This window comes from Podarcis raffonei, chromosome 2, assembly GCF_027172205.1.
Source record: "Podarcis raffonei isolate rPodRaf1 chromosome 2, rPodRaf1.pri, whole genome shotgun sequence".
NCBI classification, from domain to species: Eukaryota; Metazoa; Chordata; class Lepidosauria; order Squamata; family Lacertidae; genus Podarcis; species Podarcis raffonei.
Window position 1 is genome coordinate 33,230,558 of NC_070603.1, and position 20,534 is coordinate 33,251,091.

The window sequence follows — 20,534 nt, forward strand, 5'->3', positions numbered from 1 at the left end:
TTGGAAAATTAATCTTGCAGAGCATTCTGCTACAAGGAGAACTACATGAAATAGCTACCCTTTCTCACAGATCTCCTAGTGTACCTCAACTCCACACTGAACAGTGTTACCTTAAAGAATGAGGAAAGCTGGTGTAAACAAGGTGAGGCAGGATAGCTACTGCTTGTTGTAGAAAGTCCACTGTGTCAAAAAGGCCATTCCTAGACACCCCAAACTCAAAATTAATGTTTCAGAATATAGTCTGCTTACTTAAACCAGAATCTCAGCTGCACAGTATAGCATGTTGAGCTCTTTTAACTTGCCCTTTCCTGCCACGTAGGCACAGTAGTAAACTCATTTCACAGATATAGGAAATATTTAGGAGAAGTGATGACCTCCCCCCCCCCCAAACTATCATCATGCCATGATATGATTCAGTAAAGGAATACTGTGCAAAGTTTTGGTTGTCCTGTCTCAAGGAGGGTATCAATGAGATTGCAGAGGTATAGGGAAAAAAACAATTTAAAATTATGAGATGGGATAGGTACAAAGCTGAGTCCTGTTCAGAGTTCCAGCCAGCCATGCCCTTTTCTACAATATTTCATTCCAAAACTTTATGGCAATTGCCTTTACGTAAGCAAGTCATTCAGCGATCCAAGCAAATGGTGGAACATACCATACAAAATATAATTATCCTAATAACACAATCCATTTCAATATCCAGTATCTTTTACAATAAAGATAAAAATTACAATAAAAAAAACCCCGGACTCCCATTACAGAAATGGATCCTATCCATTTATTATTTAATTTAACACTTTGGCAAGAAGAGTTGGCAGATTTCTACTATATGACATTCTTCATCCTCCGTTATTCTTAATCATGTAGGCATTCAGCGCATTCCCTTTTAATAGACAAAACTGCAAACTAGCTAGATCAAATTAAATCATTTCGAGTTCTTTTGCACTCTTGTTTAATCATTCTAATTGTGGCATCTTGTGCTTTCCTGAACCTTGTAAGACTTGTGATGTACAAAAACCTGCCTTATTATTGTTTGACTACATATTGCAGTAGAAGGTTAAAACACAAAAAAGATGGGATGGATTTATTCTCCTCTTAAGCTCGATTCAGTCTCTGACCTTTTCTCTCTGTTTTCAGCTAAGCATTCTTTCTGTTAGTGTTGAAACTACACTTACAGAACATCTTTAAACTTAGGAAATGATAACATATGCTTTAGATAAAGAGTTTGGAGGAAGGCTATCTGATTAGCTACTAAAGATAGTATTGTTAATATTTTCTGCTTATGATGTAAATGGGTGAAGATGAATATCTTTAGGAGTGAACAGAATTTAAAGCACTTCATGGTTAGGTTAACAGGAAGGGGGCTTGAGGGTCAAAGAAAAGGAACTCAGTCATGATATAAAAGTCAAGCATTTTGACCTGGGAATGTAATTGATTTTGGCGGAGATGCTGGAAAATAAATATTATTCCCAGATAATAGCTGGAAATCTTGATAAAATTAATTGTCCACTGTTATAGAATGCTGAACTTAGTTCCTATTTTTTGTATTAACGGTGAATTTTTCTCTTTTTTTTAATTAAAAAAACATATCTTGTCAGTGTAAATTCTGTCAGAACACACAATGAAGCTCAAAGAAGTACGCTTCCTTCATAAGAGATCTTATATTGCCTAGTTAGTTGATAATCTAGTCCTATCTAAATACTGGGGGTAAGATAATCTCTTAGGAGGGTGGAAATGTGACATATTTGATTTGTTAGCAAAAATACTAATAGGTACTGTATCACCCAGTCCATTCCATCTACCCTAACAACAGCGAAACAGCATTTTATAGCACTAGAATTCAGGGTCACTCTTTGAAACTGACTGGCAACAGCTACAAGATAAGGCAGGGAAATGTATTTCTTCATACACTTACTCAAGTTATGGAATTCACTGCCACAAAATACTGGGGATGGTTACTAGCTAAAATGATTTTTTATAAGCAGGGGTAGATAACTGTGGCCAGGTTTTACTTTCTTTCTTTTTACTCTTAACTTCCACCACTCAGCATGGGTGATTAACAGGGATGACGGGAGTTGTATTTCAGCAACACCTGCAGGGCTATAGGTTCCCCATCCCTGTTTTAAAGGATTATACACATCTATAGAACATAATGGCTGCTGGCCAAATGCAGCTTTCATGTTCACAGGAGATAGTATACTTCTGATACTGGGGACAATGAACAGGTACAGGATTGTTTTTTCCCCATCATGAGCTTCCCAGGCATAACTGACTAGTCCTAGTTGAAGACAGAGTGCCAGACTAGATGGAACTTTGACCACCAATACTATTTTTTTAAAAAAGTAGTTTCAGAATTTGGCAATGTGAAGGATAGCCTACAACAGGCTTACTATTTTTTATTTAGCAAGTCCAGATCAAACCAATCTCCTCTCTTTATTATGCTTTCCAGGAAGAGAATTATAATTACATTATTATGAGTAGCAGTAAAAATTGCCATGCTTAGAGTAAGGATGGAAAACCTGTGACACCCCCGCCCTCCAGATGTTGGGACTGCAACATCCAGCATCCTCAACTGGCTGGGGTTGATGGGAATAGATGTCCGTCAAGCTCTGGGTGGCCACAGGCTCCCCGTCTTTGACTTACAGAGAACTCAAGCTCAGTCATCTTTCCTCTCCTGTAGTACTTCATCTTTTTACAGGGCTTAGGCCCCTCTCCCAGCAGTCACATCCTGAGAAGAAGTCAAGCCATGCCCATTTCTTGCATTGCATGAACAATAACTCAGCAACTGGACTTTTCACAGACTTTTCATGTTTTCCCTGGTTAAGTTACAAGGACGGTCCTGCCAACTTGCAGACAGTTCCTCTGACAAAAGATAAGGTACACAAACAAAGCTTACCAGAAACGGTGCACTGATCCATGCAAATGTTGACAAAGAATTTAGGTAGGCTGATTTCTTCAAAACCTGCAGTTCATTCTTCCTTATCTCCAGAACTTTTTCTGCAAAGGATGGTTCCCAAGCATAGAGCTTGAGAACCTTTATGCCATTTAGAATTTCATTCATTAGCTTGATGCGGGAGTCTTTGTAGCGCATCTGTTGCACCTAAACAATGTTAAAGATCACCATTAACCAATAGCCATTTGTGTAACAACTTGCACTGTGCTTCCCGTGTCTAGGTCTCCAAGGAATAACAAAACAATACTTTCATAAATTTAGATACTATTAAAATACCACACCCACTTTTCTGTATGGATGGTGTACTTCTACACAATTGTAAATAAGTAGGTATGTTCATTGCAAGATGAATAAGAATTTATTATGGGTTGGGCATGTGAACAATAAAGAAAACCCCACTTTAACTCACTGTATCTGGTCAAGGATGTTGATTCAGTTTAGAGATTAAATGTGGGACTAACATGCTTATATCCCAATTGTTTACTGCTAGTAGCCTCGCACCATGTGTTCGCCTGGGAATTCTGAGACGCCAAAAAAGCAGTACAGCTTTGACCTTGCTTCAAAATGGCGTACAGCTCTATCCAAACATAGATAAAATCCCGCTCCTTGATCTCAGGAACCATAATCCCTTTTTCATTGTCTAGGACTGCCATATTGCACTGGTACTCACTGCACTTTTATAAAGATAGGAGTACTGGCTTCTAGTTTTGTTTTATTTTACCCCCCCCAAAGCCCCCGATTAGATACATATGCACAAGGTCCATTTCATTTTTATTTTTTAATCATTAATGTTTCTCTACCCTGATTCCATTTAAAAGGATCTGAGGCAGGACGTTCTAAGAAAAATTTCGAATTAGAGAACTGCAAATTATTCCTTATGAGCTGTAACTCATGCTTGTTTGAGTTTAGTGGAGAAAGAGAAACATTTGTCAATAAGATCTTATTTGGACTCTTCCTTAGCACTGGCCGTTGGCTACTTGATATGCAATAATTATAGGACAGGGGAAGGGCCACAGCTCAGTCGCAGAGCATCTGCTTTGCATGCCTAAGGTCCCAGGTTTGATCCCCATCATCTGCAGGTAGGGCTGGGAGAGATTCCCTGTCTGAAACCCTGGGCACAATCCCAGTGGGCGTAGACAATACTGAGCAAGATGGACCAATGGTCTGACTCATTGTAAGGCAATTTTCTCTGTTCCCAATTTTCGAATATGTTCAAGATGTAATATGTGAAGCTTAGCCCGCAGTCACTAGGACATAGGTTGCATTTTACTCTTTATGTACTTAGAACAAAGCTGAAACCAGCCTGATATTCTGTGTGTGGTTCTTTTGCTGGCAGACTCATCATCATAAAGGAGGCAGAAAGAAAAGCCATTAATCACTCACTGAGGCTTTTTTCTGGACTCTTTCCATCACATTTCTGTCCTTGCTGGTGTTACAGAAACCACTGTCAAGCAGCCAAGGGAAGGAATGTGGTTCCTATTTACTATTTAGGTGACTTTTTAAGGTCGGTGGAGGGGGCGGTGGAGACATGGCAGCCTACAGCATCAGGCAATTCACCATTAGATGGTGGTGGTGGTTGTATTCCCCCCGCCCAAAAAATAAAATTATCTTTCACTGAATTCCTTTCATCGTGTGCTCTTGCTCAACTGACAAGCCACAAAAGAACTGCACCGTGGAAGTATAAGGAGAGTGAGGAAAACAGAAACAGCAGCAGCTGTAGAACTAAAGTTCATGCTCAGCTTAAATGAAATGCAGTGCAGAAAATAAGCAGCACCAGTACAGGATCACTAAAATGTAAATAAAAATCAGATGTTTTTAAACATCCCCTCACAATTAAAATGAGTCAATTACGGTGAAAGAAAAGGAATTTTAGTATCACTCCCATTAGAACTGGCCGTAAAACTCTTAATGCTGCAATCCTACATGTACCTGGGAATAAAGCTGTATTGAAAGTTTTCGTTGCAAAGGCATCCATTAATGGTGCTCATGGCAGTATCCTTAGCATATATGTATGAATATATTCCAAACACTTGTCTAATTGGTCTTGGCTTCCTTTGCTCACTGTATAGGGCATGTTATAATTTTGATAATAATCACAGGGTAAGATGTTAAGCAGTTCACAGAACTGATCCAGATGATATTGGAAATCTGCAGCTCTGTGATTCAAAACTATACTGAGTGGAGGGCACAGTGGACCTCTACTCTATGGGCAATCTCACTAGTCATGCTCCTTCTGAGCAGAGTACAGTGGTACCTTGGGTTACAAACACCTCAGGTAACAAACACTTTGGGTTACAGACTCTGCTAACCTGGAAGTAGTACCTCGGGTTAAGAACTTTACCTCAGGATGAGAACAGAAATCGTGCGCCGGTGGCACAGCGGCAGCAGGAGGCTCCATTAGCTAAAGTAGTACCTCAGGTTAAGAACGGTTTCAGGTTAAGAACAGACCTCCGGAATGAATTAAGTTCATAACCAGAGGTACCACTGTATTGGAAGGAAAAATAAAGCACTGTGAAAAAAATTTCTACTACCCACTGCTCTGGAAAAAAAATGGGAAATCTGCAAGAAGAGGTTTTGCAGAATCTGTTCTAGACAGGAAGCAAATGAGAATAAAGTCCAGGGCACAAGATAATCAGGAAAAAACAGACAGGAGAAGGGCTTTGAGCAGGCAGCAGCTCAGGTAAAGTTTCACAGTGAGACTTGAAGGCAAGGCAAGTCAGAAATCCCAGGGCAGGCAAGCAGGTGCAAAGAAGCCATGCTCTGCACACGGTAGTCAAATTGCTCTAAGATCTAAGTGCTGACTAATCTGCCAGCACCCTCTTTCTGCTTCCTTTTGCAGGGAGCCTCAGCTAGACAATCCAAATTAGTTTGGAATGGATGTACTAGAGTTTACTTACCTGGAGTGCTCTGGTTTTTATAGCTATTACAGCATTAAATGGGATGAGTAAGACCATCACAGCAACTCCTGCCAGCACAGACGGCCCTAATTCCTTCAAAACGATGCAAAACACGTCAGTCATTATTCTATTCTCTTCCAATTAATATTTTTAAAAACTGGAATTTATTGTATTTATACCCTCCTAGAAGCTCAAAGTTCCATACATGATCCTCCTCTCATTTTACTTGCACGTGAGCTGCATGAGATCATTTAAGCTAAGAGAAGATGACTGGTCCAGTGTCACACAGGAAGCTATGTCCAGCACTCTAACCACTAAAGCACAGAAAGGTTTACATGGCTAAAGTTGACTAAATAGATTTTCAACATGAAGTGCAAGAACTTAGAGAAGCTCTGCAAAATCCTTATGGTACTTCTCTTTTTATCTGCACGAAGCAGTCACATATGTGTACTTGGAAGCTAAGGAAGGAATGGAAGACAGGGGAACAGAAAGGGTGGTATTCAACGAAGTTTTACTCAGAATAGACCCACTGAAATTAATGAACACGGCTAAGTTAGCTCTGCTAATTTCAGTAGGTCTACTCTGAGTAAAAGCTAATTGACTGTGAATTCAAAATCTTTGGGTATTTATTTATAACCAGCACAGGCACTGCTAAAAATGGTTCCTTGGATGCTGTATACTGGCACTCTACATAGAAGCAAGCTGGTAAAAAATGGTGCCATAACCTGCTTCACAAATGCACCAGTTTATGTTAGGCACAGCGTTATACAGAGATAAAATCAGACAAAAAATGAACCTGAGAAGCTGTTTTTTATGTTTATCATTAGAGAGCTCTTTTATTGAGGTAAGGGGGAATTGAGGACTGCAATGTTCTACAGCAGCTTTGCAAATAAAAACTGAGATAAATAAAAACCATTCCCTAAACTCATCTCTAGGATCTTTCTCCCATTATACTCCTGCTATGGCTCTTTAAATCTAAGGATATTGCAGCTCACCTGAGCTCTGCATCCTCAGTTATTCATCTGTTCAGACAGAACATCCTAAAGACAAGGGCTTGGAATTCTGCTGGGAGCAACAGGTTGCCTGCAATATGACTTTCCACAATCCCTTTCCCCCTTCAAGCTGGGTCAGCCTTAAGCTTACTGGCTGCACATTGTGCCAAATCAGAGAGAACAAACATAAGTGACTCTGTACCTGCCAGAGAAAGGCTAAAGCTAGGCATATCTGGAGCGGTGCAGACCACACCATGTTTAGGAAGGTAGTCAGATCCATCAATCTTTGGGCATCCACTGACATCAGGTTGACAATTTCTCCAACTGTGGAAGATCGCTTTGCTGAGTTGGTGATGACTAAAGACTGGAGAGACAATGAGAGAAACTCCCTTATTTAGGCATATTTCCTCATTTTGTAACATTTTGATCCTGTACTTCCACCACCCCAAGAATCAGGTTTGCAGCTTAGAGATGCTGATAGATCCTGGTCTGTCACTGTCCATGCCTTGAAATACCTTCCATTTGCTTCAGTTGGTGTTTTATCTGAATACTATTCTGGGCAGATTGCCTGGCCACAGCTATCCATGCTCCGGGAACATCCAGACTGGACTACTGCAATGCATCAGTCCTGGGGCTACCTCCAAAGACTATTCAGAAACTTCAGTTACCCCAGATTACAGCTTCATGACTCACCAGCTTGGACTGGCTGGTGGGAACATATCTCGCTAGCTTTGTGGCAACTTCACTGGTTCCTAGTGTATTTCCAAGCTCCCACCAGAAAACCTTCCATATTTTTAAAACTCTTATTTTTCAGAACAGAAAGAACATCCTCTCTGCCACTTCTCAAGAGTACTATATCCCATGCAGTAGAAGCACATATTCTATATAAACCATTCCTCTTATCAAACAAAAACTGTATTTCCAAAGATCCCCACGGGATGCCTGTATCCTTGTTGCATTTTGGCAGCATACAGGTGAATTAAAGCTGCCTGACTTCTTATTACTTCTTTGTTCCTGCAATTTGTTAGTTACTTTTTCCATGAGCATCAAGTCCCAGAGTTCCATAAACCATGGCTCTTGTATTTAAAGACCTCCCAAACTTCGCTATAGTAGGTCTTGCAGCCCTCATGAGGTCTCTTTGGGTAAGATCCTGTGCCTCTCCCTCATAAACAGGTAATAAAGCAATTTTTTTATCTAAGGCAATAATTTGGTTAGCAACCAACTGTGTCTTGCTAAAGACTTTAGTCCAAAAGGAATAAACAATAGGGAAAGATTGCCACATGCAAACCTTCCATATTAAGTGTTTTGAATTGAAAGAAAGCTCTTCAGGAAATGTATATTAAGGATCAGTTCATGTTACCACCACCATTATATAGAAGCTACTTTAACAACACCATCTTATGAATGTGTCCAAAGTCCAATGACTGTGTCCAATGGGTCTTACTTCCTTGTAAGTGAGCTTGGGTCTGCCAGTCTAGGACCCTCCCTCTGGCAGCTGTTCTGCATAGTGGCTCATCATGTAAGATTTTCCACATGTAAGATTTTTCCACAAAACAAAGATATGTCAAAGATTGGTACTCACGGGGGGGGGGGGGCGCTTCTATTATGCATTGTATTGTTATATTAGCCACTCATTAATAACTAAAGATATAAAATTGTTCCAACCACTACTGCACTCATTTGAGTATGCAAATATAAGCAAACTCAAATACAGTCTTGTTTTTTTATATATCCTGTTTATACAAATGACTTGGGGAACTTGCAAAACAGAGGAATAATTAAAATAGTTTGGTATGGAGGAGAAGTATTTGTGAGGATTTCACAAGCAGCTGTAGCTGGGGTACCAAGAATGCAAACACATGATGCACAAATAGAGCTAAATGTGCACAGTATGTAATACACCAAGCATCAAATCCACTTTTTACATGTGTGCAATGGTTAGTGTTACCAGTTGAAGAACTATTAATTCAAGAATGATTTTCAACTGCCACAAATTCATTTAGCTTTTACACAATCGCTTTTAAGCAAATCTGATTAATAAAAAAAGCAAGACAGTATGGCACATCTATCGGGCTAGTACCATAAAAACTCAGCATGATGTATCTGGTGTTGAGCAGGTAGCAAAATGTGTTTTCCTGCAAAAAGCAGGCCTGTGTTGGGCAATACCAAGGGCAATTTGGGTTACATTCAAAAATAAAACTGTGGCGAACATGGTTAGGATGGTCCTAATTATCCAGTTACAAACACCAAAAGAAAATGGGTTTATATTCATTCTACTTGCTAACATAATATTAGGGAGACCTTCACAAGCACACCAATTTATACAAAATCCTACATATCCGTGTGGATCTTTTCCATCCAGCTGGCACTATGTCGGAAGGAAAGCAATTAATGGGTCGGAAAGACCCACACATTAAGCCTCAGCCACATGCCTCTGGTAATCTCACATGCAAAGACTGCAGCCACATCTGAGCTGGCTTCCACATGGCTGAATGTGTGCGTGTGAAGGGAGCCCAAGTCTTTGAAGGAGATGTCAAGTGGTGGGGGCGGGGGGTGGATAGTTGAATAGTTGCAGGATTGTTCTTGAGATGTCAGCCACCCAAGCACTGGTTTATGAGAGCCAACTGAGAAAAAGGGCAGGATTAAGTAATGATGCCAGAATTATGGAAATGCAGATAAAAGGACAGTTCTGGACTGGGGGTGGTCAAAGCTAGGCTGAGAGCTAGATTAAAAATCCTTAATTCTTTAAGATTTAATGTTGCAAGTGGCAACAGAAGCATTTATGAATAAACTGCAAATGCCAGAACACTGAGAAGAAACATGGAATGTGTATGTGCAGGATTAGAGATAGTTGACGTAAGTCTTTTCCTGCCATTGCATGCAGTACACAGTCCAGGGCTTGTGCATTTGAATCCTCCCTCTCTTTCGCTCCTCATATTCAGTGCATTGCCAAGTCCTATTGGCTCCTCCTTTTTACAACATTACAAAAATACGGTGCTTTCTTTCTGCCCTCAAGCAAAATCTCTTGTTCATATTCACTGCCTGTGCTTGCAAAAACATTAGCCTGCTTTTACCTTTCTGTAGATCATCCCGATGATGCCCGTTCTCAGTCTCATCCCAGTAACAAAGCAGTACTGGAAATGCTGGTGAAGGATTATCGTCTGAAGCACGGCAGAGGAAAACATCAAAGCTGCAGTCAGATATCCCCACCATAAGGGAGCGCTTTTATTCTTAATGAAGCCAATTAACAGACTGTTTAAGGAGGAGACAAAACAAATAGACAACAAGGGGAAGAAACAATGAGATTAGTGGGGCAAAGCACAACACACTTATTCTTACCCACAGCAAAGTAGCACCACCAATAATTCAAACCATTCTTCTGGGCACATGCCCAGAAGGCATAAGACCACCTCAAACATCTTATTAATTGTTTTATCCACTTCATTTTTCTACAGCAATCCAATTTTAAAAATCTAAAATAAAAAATATTGTGGAAAATGAGGGTGGGGGCAGACACCTGTATGTTGATTGGCGTTGTGTGTTGGTCAAATGACATACCTGGATTAAACTGTGCCAGCATAGTGTGTAAAGGTAAAGGGACTCCTGGCCATTAGGTCCAGTCATGGCCGACTCTGGGGTGCGGCGCTCATCTTGCTTTATTGGCTGAGGGAACCGGCATACAGCTTCCGGGTCATGTGGCCAACATGACTAAGCTGCTTCTGGAGAACCAGAGCAGCACACGGAAATGCCGTTTACCTTCCCGCCGGAGCGGTACCTATTTATCTACTTGCACTTTGACGTGCTTTCGAACTGCTAGGTTGGCAGGAGCAGGGAGCGAGCAACGGGAGCTCACCCCGTCGCAGGGATTCGAACTGTCGACCTTCTGATCAGCAAGTCCTAGGCTCTGTGGTTTAACCCACAGCGCCACCCGCATCCCAGCATAGTGTGTAGAGGGGCTGAAAAGCTGAAGCAAGTTACAGCTACATATTACATGCAAGGCACAGGGCCAGCTCTATTATGAGGCAAAATGAAGCAACTGCCTTGGGTGATGATGTGAAATTGGTGCCTCCTCAAAAGCTCTCTGCTAATCTGCCACAAAGATAGTCTGGTCACTTTCCTGTCTTTATACTGTTTTCTAGCATCATCCCCTGCCTTCTTCTTCTGCACAGCCACTACCTGGAGATGCCGAGGATTAAACCTGGGACCGTCTACATGCAAAGCATATTTCACTGGGCTACAGCCCTTCCCTATCATGAAGACAGATGCAGATCCTGCTTCAGGCAGCACAATGTCTTGTGCCGGCCCTGACTGGAAAGCATGCACACATGTAATCTTTGCATCTGCCATTCAGCACACATAGATGAACTTTTGTGTGTTGCAGTTCAAAATGGGATTCTTTACCATGTAGACATGCAAGTGTGAACTGGAAAAAAATATGGTGCATGGAGGAGATACTACACCATTTAGTCACGTTAGCGATATGTCTAAATGAAAGCCTTCCTTGTTTCCCAACCACTCAGTGTTCTTATGCAAAACTAGTAACACATGAAACCCCATTATGTATTTCCTCATTGACAGCCTTTCCCTATCAGATTGCCATTCTCCCCTGCTATTGCCCGCATCTGCTATGCAGATAGGCAAGGACTCAGCACAGGATAAAATAGGTGTCCTGCGACATGCAGGGCATGGAGTGCAGTAAATGGGAAAACCACAAAAGCTTGCAAGGTTTCCCAAAATAGGGTTTCCAGCTATTTTTGGACTACCATTTCCATCATCCCTGACCACTGGTTCTGCTAGCTAGGGATGATGGGAGTCATAGTTCAAAAAAACAGCTGGAGACCTAAGTTTTGGAAACACTGTGCTAATGGATCATGTGAAATGAACTTGAATGAGAGTGCAGAACTCACCCTAGCAACTTGGGGTTGACGAAAGACAACAGATCTTGAATTAATTTAAAGAAGGAGCCGATTAAGAAGTATGGGCCAAAGGTCCTGAGTAAGGCTTTGAGAAAAGATGGTTCTTTCTGCTTTGTGTTACTACTTATCAGGATTTCTGTTTCCTCAAGGCCATCACCAACATGGTTCTCTATTTGGTTCGAGCTTTTTGTATAGGATATATCTTTTTTCCTAGGGGAACAAAAAGACATTGTTAAAGTCAGCTGAAAAAGTGGAGGGTTAGTTAGGAATGTTGACTCTCTTAAATAATAGCAGCCTTTGGGCTTCAAATGTCTTGCTTCTGTGAGAACTGCTAAGATATGTTTGTAGGATATGGGCCCCACAATTTAGTAGCCAAGAGCAGTTTCCCCTATGAAAAAAAGGGATGTCAGTTTAAAGTACTGTCTGTGTTAAAATCGGTCCTTTATTTAATAACTATGTTAAAGCTGCATATTTAAATTATAGTGACATAAGGCAGCATATTTGGAACCTGATTTGCAAATTAAGTCGTATGAGATATTACTACTGCAGTCCCTCTGCTTGGTGTATTCAGGGGCAGAAACTTCTACATCAACCTATCAGATCAATTGATTTGAGTGAAGACTGGCCAGTTCATGTAGGAATGATTAAGATTAAATTAGTTTAGTTTTACTTAAATAAAAAGCTGTAGTCTAAAGCTTTGGCTCAGGCAAATACAACCTTCGGCATCTGATAATTTCCCTTTCCTGTTCAGCAAAATGATGATGATGATGATGATGATGATGGTGATGGTGATGACGACATACTTGCTTAGGAAAGCAGCCACATTTCAAACATCAACATTTTTTTGGTTTTATGGTCTTTCAAGAAATAAAACTAATGGGTGATAGCTTTACTCAGAAGAGACCAATTGAAATCAATTCACACAAGTAATTTAGGTCCATTGATTTCAATAGGTCTCTTCTGAGGTTGGATAAAACCTACTAAATTATTTTGTTTCGTATTTTATGAATCAAAAAGTTTTGACTATCCTTTCACCAATTTTGCGCCCAACCAAACCGCTATTCCAGTGACATTTCAAGACAAGGGCACAAATTAATGGAAGTCAGGTATTTGCCCAAACACATGAAAGCTCAAAGTGTGAACCGGGGAAGGGGGTGCATGCGCCAGTCCCACACCACACACCTCCCAGTCCCTGCCCTTCCTCCCGTTGAATAGGGAAAGGCCCACAGGGACTTCTGTTCCTGTTCACTTGAATGCAAATTGAACCCCTTCATGTGATTGGGGAAACTGATCCTTAACTTAGCTTAACTCACGACAAAACATCAACAGCGACCTGATCTTCTCTCTCTCCCCTGGTATGCTCACATAAAGAGAGAGCTGGTATAGGGGTGATTTTAAACAAATGATCCACTATGTACACAACATGCATTCTGAGGTGGAAGGAACTGTACTGCGTGTCTTATCAGGTATGCATGTGATGGCTCATGAGCCATACACAGCTGAGTGATTCAGCGTACCAGTTATCTCTCCGGATAAGATAAAACCTCAGACACTCTGCTATTTACAGATATAGAGAGCATCTTATCCTCAGTGTTCTTATTTTATTAATGTTCTGCCTTCTGCTTTGCATACAGGCAAGTTTAAGAACATTTCACATAATGAAGTCATTTGTCCCTGTGGGATCAGAGAGACAAAACTTGTGGCTCATTTTAATCTATATATGTATAATAAGCCCAGAAAAAAGCTGATTCTTCCTTTACCTGGAAGACCCACTGAAATTAGGCTATCTCTTGCTTAAATGATTCCTCTTCTTACATTACTGAAAATGTAGCTAAATTCTTCCTATCTAAAATATAAATTAAGAGCCAGGTGGTAAAGCAGGAACTCCCTTTTGGCCCCGCTGTGAATATCAGTATTTTTATTATAGTTATCCTGTTTACATCCCCTTTTATTGGTCTGTAACCATAACAGATAAGTCATCATCACTCTGATAAGAAATGTTTGTAGTATGTGACCTAGTTTAGATTTAAAACATAAAGCAGCTTTCTGCATTTTAACACTAGCAGCCTCATACCAGGCATGGCTCAGAATTTCTAAGAAACAAAATCAGCACAGTTTTTAAATCGATGGTTAAAAACAGTGCAGTTTTGAAAGGTTCGGTCGTCCATCTTCATTGTATCCAAACACAGACAAAAAGCTGCGCCTTGATCTCAGGAACCACATGCAAAAATAGGTTATGATATCTTAAGAAGTGTCCGGGTCACAGTGAACAAACAACTTTCCAAAATATGGAGGCTGAATCAGAGAGGGCAAGAGTTACAATTTCAATTGAAATCCAAAGAATGATACGCAAGCATGACAAGGCATACACACATGTAAATGAGAATACAGAACTCCTATGCAGTGTGCCAGATGGTTAGTATGGAATTAGGTGTCACTGAGAGATGCTCAGCTAACATGCTTCGGTCTGTACCATCTGTTTCTTCTTGGTTCAATGGCAGGTGGCTACACTAAAATAACTTTTTTGGCTCCTAATAGCAGACCAGATCATTGAAACTTTCTGATGGAAAATGATGTGTACACCGACAATTCCTGCTCTTTCTCTCTTTTGCATTGCTCTTTATTATATGTATGTCCAGTTCTTATGCGTTTAGCTTCAGTAATTTAATTCTCTTTTTAATGCATTAGACGGATAATCTTAACGCAAACCCTAACCCTCTCCAAAAAGCCACATGAACAAGGTGGTGGCTATTCCACAACCATTCCATGCAAGTATGGGTTTGTTCTGAGAATCTCAGCCAGACCCAGTGAGATATGTCTTCTGAGAAAGAGACATGGAACACCTTGTGGGGAACAGCAGCACAACTGAGGAGCTGGAAGAACCCACATTAGTCCCAAGGCAGCCTGATAACCCCTCCGACCGCATCCCAAGCCGCATCTTCATCCCCAGTTCTCCATCGTCACTACCTGGGTCTCAAGAGCAAAGGCAGCAGCAGATCCAATGGGAAACCTGGAGCTGGCACAGGAATGAACAAGGGTCCACTCCAGAAAAGGGAGATCCCACTGTAAACAATCACCCAGCAGAGGAAGAGGAAGAGGAAGAGGGAGGAAGCTGGCAACAAGGATATTGACCTGTTTTTAGGAGGTAATTTAATTCTTGTTTGATTTTATATTAATGTTACTGTATATATCTGATGTTAGCCACCCTGAGCCCAACTTCGGTCAGGGAGGGCGGGATATAAATAAAAGTTGTTGTCGTCATCATCATCATCATCATCATCATCATCATCATCATTCCTTCCAGTTCTCCCCTAATCTCTTGCTGGGTCAACAGCTCCCTACGGTCCAGCTCATTTGCTCAACTCCAGCTCCCGCACAAGGTCCTGGGGGCCTGGACACGGTTTCTTTCTCCCCCTCCCCCCCATAAAAGTTCTAGTCTTTATTATTATTAATATAATCTTGAAAGTGTGATAGAAAATGCAGGTAAAATGTGACACTAGAATGGGGGTTGATTACTGGTTGTTCTGAGATAGAGTTCCAGTGCCTTGAGGATCCTTGCCTCATCCTTTGATTAGCAAAAGCATAACAAATTATGCAAAACAAGCAAACACATGCACATTAGCTTAACATATGCACATTAGCTTAATTATGCATTTTGTACACTTATCATCATTTATGTAGGCTGCAATATTCTTTTTTCTTTTTTTTTGAAATTATGATGGCACACAATTTTGGTGATTTTCTAAAGCACGGTTAAAAAGCAAGAGTTTATGCACAAAAGGGAGCCTAAGAGTGACTTATTAAGGCAAAGCCAACTTACTGTTGCACTTCTTGATTTTGCTTATCCCACTCTTTCTGCAGCTTCTGTACTATCACTTCAGATTTATCATCCGCATTCAGAGACCATAAATCTTTATCTTCAAGAGGCTTCTTATATCCCTGGATTGCCATACTGTATTGTTAAAAAAAACAACCAAGGATGTTGGTAATCAGTTTGGACACACAATTCAACCTTTCTGAAGAGAGTACTGCAGTGTTATGCTTAATGTGCAAAGACCTCTACAGACAGTGCATGTGAGCACACACACATTTAATTCCTCTTTCTTTTACACTAGGCATCTAGGACAACTTACCCAGCTACTGGATGGCAGAGGCTGTTGTACATTTCCCTGCCCCACATCACATGCTGCTATCAGTGGGATGGGGAAGGGGGACATGCACAATGCTGTGGATACAGGTAAATTGTTCTGGAAGTAACAGGTAGGGAGGTGGGAAAGAAATACATATTTGCCGTTTGCAGCAATGGCCATGTGTTTAACATAAAATGAATTTCTGGTCTGACTGCAAGTACAAAGGGGTGATCAAAGATGAGTACAGTGGTACCTCAGGTTACAGACGCTTCAGGTTACAGACTCTGCTAACCCAGAAATAGTACCTCGGGTTAAGAACTTTGCTTCAGGATGAGAACAGAAATCGTGCAGTGGTGGCGTGGCGGCAGCGGGAGGCCCCATCAGCTAAAGTGGTACCTCAGGTTAAGAACAGTTTCAGGTTAAGAACAGTTTCAGCTTAAGAACGGAACTCCAGAACGAATTAAGCTCTTAACCCGAGGTACCACTGTAAGGCCAAGTTTTTCTCCTAAGGGGTGAGCTCTGCTTCCCATCTACTCTCCAATGTTCGCCTCAGTAATGACACACATATAGCCTCTGGATGCACCAGCGTCCTGCCCTCTTCCACAATCCTTCAAGCAGGCGGTCCACTTTGTTTTTCTGTCTCCCTCCCCCCATCCGCACCAACACCTTGCTTGTATTCTTGCTCAATACCCTTTAAAAGTGCTCTGAGAAGCAGAGGAGGTGGCATTGTGGCTGTCACAAGGCATAACTAATCAGCACTGTGCACAGCCCTGCCCCCAAAAGGAGGGATTTTGCTTCATGATTGACACAAACACTGGCCAGTCAGTGCTGTGCTTTGGTTTTCTGATGCAAACCAAAACACAAGGTTTTCCCTGAGTTCAATCTGGGAGTAAAGATGGTAAATGCACATGATGAGGTTAGCACATTTTCAAAGCAGTTTCACCAGGCAAATATTGTATGTCTGGTACCAGAACTTCAACTCCATCACACTTTTTAGCACTTCCTTGATGCCTCCAATATTATCCCACCATAAATGTCTGCTGTGCTTTGCCATCACCTTGGGCAGCCTCAAAATCCTGTCTAATCTTTGGCATAATACTAAAGTATTGGCAAACAAGAGGTTCTGTTCACATACAACTCTGTTCACATACTTTCATTTATTACAGTGATGATATCCACAAACATAAAGGGGTATAGTGGTTGAACCTTGACCGTAGCCAACCTTAAATGCATTTTTTTTCTGGCTCCCCGCTCCTGCTTTTCCCACATGGCAACAAGATCACTACTGACGTCAATGTAACTGCTGCTGTCAGGGATGTTAAATAGCTCTCTGTTGACCTCTTGTCCTCCTGCAGAAACTCAACTGAATTTGGGAACTGACTACAAATGCTACAAGTTCACCCATCTCTCTTTAAGTGGAAAAACTAGGACAAAATGATTTAAATCTTGGTAGGAAAGTGGCATTTTAAGTTGACATCAAACAACTATCCAACCTCGGCAAACAGAATTGCTAACGCTTGGAAGTCTCCAGATATTAACTATTTTCCTTGAGGCCTTAGTTTTTCATCCCTGCATTTGCCACTTGCAGCAAAGGAGGTAGCTGAGCCTCCTGTTGCTAGGTGGAAAGTCTTTTATTCAGTTTCTAAGTGGGAATCTCTATGGGACGATGTGGCACAATGAATAGGCTGCTAGGTTCAGAACTAGGGAGAATTCAATTTGGTCTGCCTTTTTAAAAGTGAGCCAACCTAATATGCATCACCTGAATTAATACGCAGACTGGAAAGTAATTATCATTAAGATTTTGCACTTATGTAAAATTCTGTGATATGGTTTTTGGCTTTAAAAAGCAGCCATAATCACAGGCCTGGCAAATCTGGAACTACCCTTGACAAACCAATGACACCAAAATACTTTACTATGATAATAACTTTCATTTTTGTTTCTTTCTTTTGTAGCCCAGACTTTATTACTCAGCCCATACAGTAAGCACGCTTGACTTTTGTTTTGTTTTTAAAGGGACAGAAAGTGGGTGGGCTTCTGGGATGAAAGACTTTCGCCATCCCATCCACCATTGCACCCAATGTGTTTTGATGATACACTTTTGCCCTTAAACGCTATCCCTGGAATGTAACCCCCACATAAGTTGTGAGTCACCTGTATTCAAATACAATTTTTGTATAGTTTTTTCCTTTTTGAAAATCACAGATTAATGTGGAAAACAGATGGAATAGACTTATGAATGAAAATGTGCAAATTGCCTTTCAGAACTCTATTCTCAGCCCTGGTTTTTTAAAACAACAACAACTATTGATGTCTTCTAATTGCAAAGAGAACCTTGAAGATAAAAGCTTAGATTTTTCCCCCCTAAATGGCAAAATAACCCTCTTCAACCTTGCACAAAGTACAGCTTATTAAACTAATCTCCCTCTTCTTTGGAGAGGGGGAAAATGCAACTTCCCCTCCCCTTTAAAAAAAAGACATTTTTTGGAGAGTTGAAGGTTGACAAAGATTTGTTTCATCATGTTACACACTAGACTCAAGTTTCTTTTCCTGCTGCACAGTAAGAATAATAAAAAACACCCTATAAAATACGATTCCAACAGGAAATGAAACCTGAACCTTAATTGCCAATTCAAACATCACTGTGCAAGTTGTTCACAGTGTTAGCCAGCATTTCCCAACCTGGAATTAAGCACACAGCACTCCAGTTTCCCATCTGTGAACTTAGCTGTTGTCTCACACTTCCTGCACCTCAGTTCTGAAAGGTGATCTACACCAGGGATGGGCAGACTTGAGGCTTGCTGCAACTACACTACTTCGTTTTCTGCCAGAATCCTGAGATCCACCAACCAGCCCATTGTGCAAAGGAAATATATTTAGAAGTAAATATACTTCTAAAGCTCAGGAATTTGTTCTGAGTACTTTTGTTAACCTCTACTCTAATAAGCACAAAACATCTGGGTGTGGGGTAGAGGGAAGAGCATGAATGAATGCTGTATTGTATAGGAATGTAGCTAGGCAACCAAGAGCACGAGGGGAATCTTTTGTACGGATGCCACTTCAATATTGCTTTCAGCAAAATAGAGGATATCAATGAGAGCTCAGTAATGCTTACCTTGTAAACCACCAAAATGTGATCTTCGAAAGGAAACCAGAATTTAACTCTGGACAGGGATTCTACAATAAAAAGTTGAAGACATGAATTTGTTGTTTTTAAAAAATCCAATATTTTAGCCAAAGCTTTTGTAGCCAAAGACTACTATGCATTCAAAATCATTTGGGGATATATCCTGGGATGTATATATTAAGGATGTGCTGGAACTCCTGCCAGTTTCCTGCTCCCCACCACCTTCCCCCAGCTCTGAGCAGTGTTTGAAGGGCTATGGCTGGATTTCACAATCTGATCTCAACAAATCCTGCTAATAGCAGACATAAAAGCAAGGAGTGGATGTGTGTTTTAGCTATTACCAGATAGCAAACACAGGGGATCCTTGCTGATGGAGCAGCCAGCCGGGGCGGGGGGGGGGGGGAGACACAAGGCAAGACAATAAAAAGCCTCTCTGTCCTGCTGCCAGCAGACTTTATTAAGAACAGGTTGTGGCAGAATGGAAAGAAAAGCTTTTCTCTTACTGCAGAATCCACAATCAGCTTCCAGGCCATATGAAAATAAGGTACGATTGGTCCATTCTTTCACACACAGCCAGCTACTAATTGTCACACAAAGAGACAAACATCCCAAAATCCCACCACCACCACCACCAAAAATCAACTACTTCACCAGGCTGCTGTCCCAATTTCTGCCCTCTCCCTCCACAATGTCCTTTTAGCAAAGAACATGACACATAAATTAGCACCTCATTAAGTACAGCCCTCTCACACATGGCTACTTCAAAGCAGGCTAGCAGTGAGTCCAAACTCACACCATGCCTGCTTTGGGTTGTGTATAGGGAGCAGGTCGTCATGGGGCTGGATTTGGTACATGAAGCCTACAGTTGTTGATGTCTAAGTTAAATACTTTCCTTAAACATATAGTCCAGAGGCAGAACCCTAATCAGAGACACTTAAGGTGAGATGTAGTGGTTTGTTCCAAAACACCTTCCAGGAAAATCAGAGGATGTGGACACGCATTCTTAAATTAGCTTGGTTGCTCATGAGAAACTATAGAAGGCAGTCACTGTAAGAAGGACTTACTTACAGGGTCTAAGTTAACCGGAGAGAAAAATGGAGGCTTTTCTTTAAGACACGAAAGAACCAACTCTACAAGGATCAGTGCCAAGTATAGATAAAATGTGATAATCCGAAATCTGTCTTCCATCGGGTTCTAGGGAGAGATACAAGATTTTGAGTCAATACACAAGGAAAGTGTTCTACACTAAAGGCGCAGGGAAAGGTTAAATGGTTAATGAGAGGGGGAAAGTTAATGAGGTCAAAGGAGAACTTGGGTAAAACAACAGACAAATATAGTGCTGTATGTATATGCTCCCCTTGAGGGGGAAAAAACAAATTATTTAATCAACTCATGGGGTGAAACACTGACGCTGTCTCCCTAGGACACTGATGAGGAAAAAGACCATTCGAGTAATAAAATATTATTATTAAAAACAAATATTTAATATTTCAGGTGGAGGTGGCTATTAAGCGCAAAG

General features: G+C 41.0%; 1 protein-coding gene across 1 annotated transcript in view; it reads right to left on the minus strand.

The window, feature by feature from the left end:
- Positions 1-20,534, minus strand: part of ABCC3 (ATP binding cassette subfamily C member 3) — a 66,370-nt gene that overhangs the window by 22,708 nt on the left and 23,128 nt on the right. The window contains exons 5-12 of the mRNA XM_053375737.1: positions 20,084-20,209; positions 19,004-19,065; positions 15,579-15,710; positions 11,750-11,968; positions 9,917-10,094; positions 7,045-7,206; positions 5,851-5,943; positions 2,897-3,100 (exon numbers count right to left, since the gene is read on the minus strand). Coding sequence (XP_053231712.1) covers positions 2,897-3,100; positions 5,851-5,943; positions 7,045-7,206; positions 9,917-10,094; positions 11,750-11,968; positions 15,579-15,710; positions 19,004-19,065; positions 20,084-20,209 — 1,176 coding nt within the window. The remainder of the gene's footprint in view (positions 1-2,896; positions 3,101-5,850; positions 5,944-7,044; positions 7,207-9,916; positions 10,095-11,749; positions 11,969-15,578; positions 15,711-19,003; positions 19,066-20,083; positions 20,210-20,534) is intronic.